Consider the following 8253-nt stretch of genomic DNA (forward strand, 5'->3'; position numbering starts at 1 on the left):
AGGTGGCCCTTACCATTGGTATTTGTGATATATTAAGTTGTTTCCATAGTTGTAGGTTTCCAAAATTGATTGCAGGAAGTTTAACATTTTTTTCAAAGTTAGAAGTCTCTAGGAATATGGCGAACATGAACTCATAATAAGCAGAACTTCCAAAAAGAATGACCTACGTAATTTCATTAGTTGCCTCCGAGGCACAACTATATGTGCCTGAGATGCAATACATCAAGAGAGAATATTCGGGATGTGCCCGGGGCACAGTCCAAGTGCGCCTGAGGCGTATTACATAAAGAGAAAACTAGGATGCGCCCGGGGCACAACTTAAGTGCGCCTGAGGCGCACGACATGAAAATGGTAAAACTTCGATGCACCTGGAGCGCACTCTATTTGCGCTTGAGGACGCAACAACTATTTCTAATTCCTTTTTTACTGAGTTTTTTTTTAGTCCTAATTGGTTGCAGATTGTAGAATTCAAACCCTTGAGCAAATCAAATTATCTCATTGAGGATTTCAAATATATTGTAAGCCATCATCAAATTATTTCTTGTTAATGTCGGCGCGCAATAGCAGTAGTTGATGATGCTTTTGTTATGACTGGAAGAGGATAATTCATTCAGTACATGTCAGTAGAAGTTTTCAGGAGGTGAAAAACTATAGTCTGTAAAATGTGCAATTTGGCATGCAGGCCACTGGGTTCTATTGACCCCACAGCTGCACATGGAGGGGTGGTGGTGCTCCGTTGATATTGGTAGTGGTCTAGTTACTGTCCACTTTTCACGAATTAAACTTTTTTGTTTTCATGTTTGGATTTCACTATCTTATTACTTTGGAAATCCTCTTTATCCAATATATAATAGGTCTTTATCTCATTTAAAATGAGGGAGATGTGAGCACTTTATAGGGTAAATTGGTCATATAATTTTGAGGTTTAAATAATTTTAGATCCAAACTACTGGGTTATAAAATAGACTTCACAAGCTTTCCAACGGTTCAACCCTTGTGAAAATCGGGGATCGGGAGTTTTCGGGACAAATGCACAAAGTTTGACCAATTGTGGAGCTTTATTGTGCCCCAGGCACAATTCAATGTGCCTCGGGCGCATCCTTCAAATTTCAAAATTGACCAAACTTTGCAGTCCTTTCATGGACACTCCTGAACTCTGATTTTTAAGTGGTTTAAACCATTCAAAATCTTTTCAAGCCTAATTTTTAACCAAATTTGTTTGGACCAAAAATTATTTATACATGAAAATAAATGATGATTTTACCCTCAATAGGTCGAAAAATAAATTATTTTGGGAATATCTTTGAATCACAATAATTTTAAATCGGATCAAAACCTATTTCACGTCGATAAAGAGTATATTCAAAGTACTAAAAGATGGTGAAGTGATGGTGGTATAGGTGGTGGAGAGGTTGTGTTACGGTGATTGTGTTGTTGGTGAAAGGGTGGTAGTGCTCCGTTAATCTTCGTAGTGGTCTACATACTACCCACTTTTCACGAACTAAACTTTATTATTTTCATGTTTGGATTCAACTATCTTTTCGCACTTTAAAAATCCTCTTTATTTATATATAATAGGTCTTTATCCCATTTAAAATAAGGGAGATGCGAGCGTTTTCCTGAAATAATTTATTTTTCAATTCATCGAGGGTAAATTGGTTATATCTTTTTGGTGTTCAAGTAATCTTAGATTCAAAATACTTGAATTAGAAAGTAGACTCCACAAGCTTTCTAATGGTTCAAAATTTTCAAAAATTGAAGTTCGGGAGTAGCCGAAATAAACCCACAAAGTTTGACAAATTGTGGAGCTTTATTGAGCCCAGGCACAATTCCATGCGCCCCTGGCGCACTTCAATGCGCCCTGGGCGCATCCTTTAAATTTCCAAAGCGACCAAATATTGCATTCTTGTCATGGACATAACCGAACCCCGATTTTTACTTGGTTTGAACCGTTGAAATGTTTTCAAAAAAAAAAAAACCGTTGAAAAGCTTTTCAAGCCTAATTTCTAACCAAATTAGTTTGGCCCAAAAATTATTTACACAAAGTCTTTCACCTCCTAAAAATTAACTTCTACTGAAATGTCACCACTAAAAAAGACCTTTGAAACATCACCGGCTATATTGTAAGTTTCTATGAAAGACCAAACGTTTTTTTTTTTCTCGGAAAACAAAGTTTTTATAATTTCAAGGGTACAACGAGGGCAAATAAAGGAAGAAAAAAAACAATACCAAGATCATGCATCCAACCGATAGTTGGACGGAACAAAACCTCACCAAACGATATTTTTGGACAAAAAAATTAGGACTTAGGAAAAATTAATTTTAATTTTTTGTCATATGAAGAATTCAGTGCACTTGTAAACAAGATTGCGAAAATAGACCAGATGTATACATAGGTCCAACTACTCAAACGTAAGACCACACCCCGCCACCTCCAAATGTCGCTGGACCAACAGCCCATTGGCTAAGGTTGGAAGTAGGATTTCGTAAACGTGAGAGCCGAACTATGAACAACAAGATTTTGAACATCAATGAGATAACATGATCGGAGATCCTAATCGTTCAATGAAATCATCGTGGATGGAAAAGAATCATCACCACACTTCTGAAAACAGCAGCAGAAAACACCAACGTGAGCACTATACTGGGGTTAGATTTACCCCATCCAGTCCAGAACATCTGACCATTGCTGAGGAAAAGACTGATCACCTCACTTCTGCATACGGTGACCCCAAACTGCAAAGGAGAATTGGCACTCAAAGAACAGGTGACTACGAGTCTCTTTCCCTTTGTAGCAGAGAACACAGGAGTCCTCAGAGATCACCCATTGCAGCCAATCTGTTCTTAGTGCACAACCTGCCATGAACGATACAAAAGGCCACCTGGGTGACCACACAAAGTGAGCCCAAGGAACAGTTGTTAGCTTGACCTTGGGGTATTACCGTGTTAGCTTGCATGTTGTGTAAGCTTGCATGCACCTCAGACTAATTCCACGGCCCCACAAGCTATCACAAAATGAAGTCTCAATGAGCAGAACTTGTAACAAGAATCACAGACAAAATTTCATTACATGTGCCCGGGGCGCAAACGAAATGCGCCTAAGGCACAATACATGAAATCAGAAAACCAGGATGCTCCCGGGGCACAATTCAAATGCACATGAGGTGCATACTGTAAAAAGACTCAACATCTTTTAACAGGATGGATCAACTACTTATTTAGTGTAGTTACGATAGAACCAAACTCAACGGATGAAAGAACAACAATTCTTTGTTCATGGTTTCATGGGAACAGAGGAAGATTATCTCCCCCTGTGGTCGACATTCCATTCCCCTTAGTCGGAGGTGCTCATCTATTTTTATTTGAATAGAGCGGGCCTCCCGAGGTACATATGACCGGCCCTTTGGGTGGGTGTCTTGGTGATACAAACAAAGAAAAGACAAATTCCAATCACATCCCCTATCACTTAAAGCCAATCCTTACCAAAGGAGGAAATAGAATCAAAGAATGAAAATCAGGATGGTCATGGGGCACAACTTAAATGTGCCTGAGGTGCACTTCATCATAAGAAAAAAATTCAATGTGCAATCTATTTGCATCTAAGGTGCACGTGATGTAGCTATTTTTCCTTATTCATTTTTGAATAAGTTTCTTAGTCCTAATTGGTTGGGATTTGTAAAATGCAAACCCTTAAACATTACAGGATTGTTCATGGACAATAGAGTAAGCCCGTACAAAGGGATTCAAGAGTTCCATCCGAGAAGATTTGTATAACAGGGGTATGCCCCTGGGAGTTCTGTAAGTCTTGTTTGAACTTCGATGGAAAAGTACTTTTCGAAAAAAAAGATTTCATTGAAATTTTTTGATCACATTGAGGATTTCATATATATTGTTCATTTCAACTTCAAAACTAAATTTCGGCACTATAGACCCACCTCATTCTACGTCTTCTTTCCTTTCTCGGAAGAAATAAATTCCCACAGGAACGGTTTTGAAACCTCAGGAAATTTTCCGATCAAAATCAAGGATGTTGATTACAATTGGTTTATTTTTTTCAGTATTTGATGGTGTTTTTCTAGCCTTATCAATCGGGGCGTGTTCTGATCAATTGCTTTCCGACAGGACAAAGATTTGCTTTGAGAGAGGGAGGCAGAACAGTTGGCGCAGGAGTTGTCTCAAAAGTACTTGGCTAAGATACGGCTGATATCACTTAACAACGATATTCGTATCTACTCATTTAATTTAGGAAAGATGTTAAGAGATATCAGGAGGATAAGTACAATTTTGGGTGATTAGGGACATGTTGTGCACTTAGGAGTTGACTCTTGCGTTAGCCAATGGTAGAGAAGTGAATAAGTTGAATATTGATTTATTTGAATTCCGTGCGGAGAAATGTTTATTTCCTTCTTTCTTTTTATATTGAAAACTTCGTAAAGATAGTTTTGCAGCATTTGAGGAATGTTTCTCACTTAATTTAGGATGAATTAAGGTCCATGATAGGAGCAGTGGAAAACATCAATGATGTCTTTGTGGTTAGCCTTATGGGAAATGCTACGGTGTCCACCCGCCGTTTGGGGACACCGTAATTTTTGGCATAACCGACCATTGAAAGTATAACAAAATTCAGTGATGTGTATAACCAAAACCTTACAAAGGCATAACCCCCAAAATCCCCAGAAATATGCCAAAAGTTACGGTGTCCCCAAAATAACCGGGGACACCGTAGCATCATCCTAGGCTTATTGATATCTACTGATTCTTGTTGAAATTATGACTTTCAGCCTTCAGGTCTAGTACGAATGGAACTGTTCCTTTATTGTTATGTCTGACTGGTTCGGGTCAACAAGACATGACTTGTAAAATTAGTGTTATTTGTTGTCCTCCTTTCAATCTTGCTCTATGTAGCATTTGATTATATGACTTCAGGGTGAAGGGATAATATTACCATCCAAAACGATTCAGGTCTATCTAAAGGTAATGTATTATTTCTGGGTTTACGTATATTTGTTTCGAGTTTTATGGACATGAGAAAAATACTGGAATTACTAGCATTGTGAATAAGATGATTAGTGATCAGGTTGGACGTAGCATTTCAATATTCATAAAGTTGAAAAATAGCCAATCTGAGCATCTTCCTAGCCATCTACAAAGTGAAAAAGAAGACTCTGTCTATAATGGCCGGATAGAAGGATTTGTAAACTGACATGTTAGACCGATTTCTGTGAAGGTGTGTAGAAATTGCTTCACATAAGATTCTCAACAGAATTTATGGACATAACAAATTCTCAATAGATATTGCTTTATTATGGGATCATAGACATTTCTGTTACTTATTTAGTACATATAAAAATAATAACCTATACGCTTCAGGCATCCATACACCATTATTGCATTTTTCGACTAGTAGAAAAACAATATTATTCCGAAAAAAAGCTACTCTACATCACCATAAATTCCTTGTCATCCAGTAAATTCATTGCGGTTTCAACTAGCGATTGAATCGTTGTGCTATGCCGGCTCATCCCAACGGCACCAGAGAAAACATTGAAGCTTTCAAGCTCGGACGTTGTCTCTATGACAGACTCAATGTCTTTTATCATTCCCAGATCCTTGAAAATTTGAACATTTCTTTCCTTGTGTCTCATCATCCAGATTGCCAACTCTATGACAAACCTCCTTATTCTCGGAGTTTTGATTGCTGGAATAGGATATTTTCTTAGAATCTGAACCAGAGCCCTAGCCAATTCAGCCTCTTCAATGCCAGCTCTCTTGAACGTGATGCTCGATTCTTCACTACTCATAAATTTGAAAACATGTGCTGCTAGTCCAACCATTACTTCTTGCAATTTGTTCTCTTCTGACATGATTGGTCTAAGCACCTGCAATAGAATGGATTTTGCATATTATTGCCTCGATTATTGTCTTTCAGATTAGAAGAAAAGTTATTTTGTGTTATTGGAAAACTTACAATTGGTGCTGCATTTATGACTCCCCTTAGCTGCATGAAGCAATCTTCTCCAATGTAGATGCACAAATTCGTTAAAATTCTTGCAGCATTTATGCGTAGAAATGGTAGTTCCAATGCTTCAACCAGCTTTTCAATTGCCTTCAATTTTAAAATTCTACGACAATTACTCTTGCTTTCGAATGCCAGCATTGCTAGTGCTTCTCCTGCTGCGATTCTTACATCGTTCGGATTTTCAGGCATCCCCAGTTTGAAGAAAATATTGAAAAGCTCTTTGAGGACTCCGCCAGTGCCCCCTATCCTCTCTCTTGCATCTGCTTCCATTGCCAGACTGGTTAAAATCTCAATCCCTAGTTTTTGCAACTCTGTCTGTTTGTCACCATACTTCAGTATATCTCTGATATTGCTGATTGTGAATACAACTTCAGAAATTTCATTCCTGAGTTGTTTACCCGTAGTACCTGTCATGCTAGCCAGCATCTTCAGCACTTGGAGTGACCGCTTCACGGTCTTGATCTGGGACGGCGCAACATTTTGATCCTTCAATAACCTCTCCCCCACGTGAGTGAAGTCTATTATTTTAGGTAGAAGCCCTCTTGTGTTCCCTATCTTTCCGCAGTTATCATGGTCCCGAGCAAGTTTCTTTAGAATGAGAAGTCCCAAATGATTGAATGTCCAGAAACTATAACTCTCATTGTCGTGGATGATTATCTTCTCAGGGATTTCATCAGCTACACCATGTGCCATCCTGTGGTTCTGAAGCAGAGACGATATGGACTCCATTGCACCGGGTATTCCCGAAACCCGAAGGGCGTTCTGCTTTTTACCAGCTAGTTGTGATAATATCTCCGCCGCGGATCGCCTTATCTCTTCTTCTTCCAGATCTTTCCAATTCAGCATTTCGACTAACCTTTCCATAACCTGTAACGTTGTTCCAATCTTTTGGAGGGTATGGTTAGAAAACCGCTCTTTTGTTGCGAATTTGTGTAAAACCCTAATTCCAATGAGCTGTTCATCTGGTGAATTCGAAACCAGAAGGTCCATAGCAAAAGAGACCATGTCCATCTTTAATCCATCGAAAATGGTTCCGTATACACATCTCGAATAGGCATCATAGAAGAATTTTCTGATTGAAACCATACCTGAAGGCCCCAGCTCACACTCCTTGTTCACTTCGTCCAACAGCTTGCAGTAAATCACCTTCCATTCCCAATATGCCTTCTCCAGGAGAAACAATAATGCTTCTGCCAATGCCAAGGAGTAGAAGATAATCAGCGCCTCTTGGCGGTTCCTCTTATCAGTATCTCCTTTTGCCACTTCACCAAAGTTACGTTTTATGAGTTTCATTAGTGACAATACTGCACATGCTGTTGACGATGCCAGCTGAAGCCAGTACAGAACCTTGCTGACATTCTTTGAGAGAAAGAACCATTGGGAAAATGGCAGAATTGGAATGTCCGAAGTCTCCCACATCCGAGTTAGCATCTTTTTCTGGTCCCACTTTGGCTCGCTCTTTTCCTGGTGCATGCTGTTATTTATTTCTCTGCTACTATGTTGGCTCTGCTTCTGAACCATCTCAACAGGCCGGAGACAAATCCCCTTAACGGTTTTTACTATGAAGTGTGAGCTTGATCTTATTGCCCGGAAACTATTTACTCCGACATCTGCAATCGACCACGTGGCTTGGTTTTGTTGCCATTCGAGCTCGTGGCTCCGGCTGAATATCCGGGTACCCTCGATTAACAAAATTATGGTTATGAACCAGAAATCTGTTTTATCAAGGGTGATTGCAAAACCACCGAGTAAAACCACCGTTGCCCAGATAAAACCCAGAGTTCCTAAACCCGTAGCAGCTTTTTCCAGCACTGCTAGCCGGAGAGCAAAGAGAGTTAGCTTCTTTTCCGGTGCATGAACCGTGGGTCCCGACGGGGAATCGGAATTTGAGTTGCTACTGTTTTTCGTGTCGATACTGCTCTGTGGTTCGAAAACTCTAGGCACGACGATCTGCAAACGAAGGCTTTCTCTTCCCTCTCCTGCATCTCGACTATGGTCCATTGGATCAAATTGAACTTGCTATGTCGAATATTATAATTTTTGTTGTGTGGATAGATGAGGTTGGATTTTGGGTTTTTAGAAGTGGTGGGTTGAGGTTTTGAGTCTTGGTTTGTAATTGTTGCTGTCTTTGAGCTGTGGAGGAGGGAATGGAGGAGTGGGGTTTTTATTTAGGAGTAATAAATTGGCAAAATGTGCTTTCGGAACACTCTTTGAAAATGGGGAGGGAAGAAAAA

The 8253-nt window shown here is 39.5% G+C and overlaps 1 protein-coding gene across 1 annotated transcript; it reads right to left on the reverse strand.

Moving 5' to 3' along the window:
- Positions 1 to 5274: 5274 nt before the first annotated feature.
- Positions 5275 to 8253, reverse strand: LOC131316570 (uncharacterized). Its single transcript, XM_058345983.1, has 2 exons — positions 5969 to 8253; positions 5275 to 5879 (listed from the first exon to the last, which is right to left on the reverse strand). The coding sequence occupies exons 1-2, from the start codon at positions 8018 to 8020 to the stop codon at positions 5439 to 5441; spliced, it is 2493 nt and encodes an 830-aa protein (XP_058201966.1). The 5' UTR covers positions 8021 to 8253; the 3' UTR covers positions 5275 to 5438.

This window comes from Rhododendron vialii, chromosome 2a (genome assembly GCF_030253575.1).
Source record: "Rhododendron vialii isolate Sample 1 chromosome 2a, ASM3025357v1".
Classification (NCBI taxonomy): domain Eukaryota; kingdom Viridiplantae; phylum Streptophyta; class Magnoliopsida; order Ericales; family Ericaceae; genus Rhododendron; species Rhododendron vialii.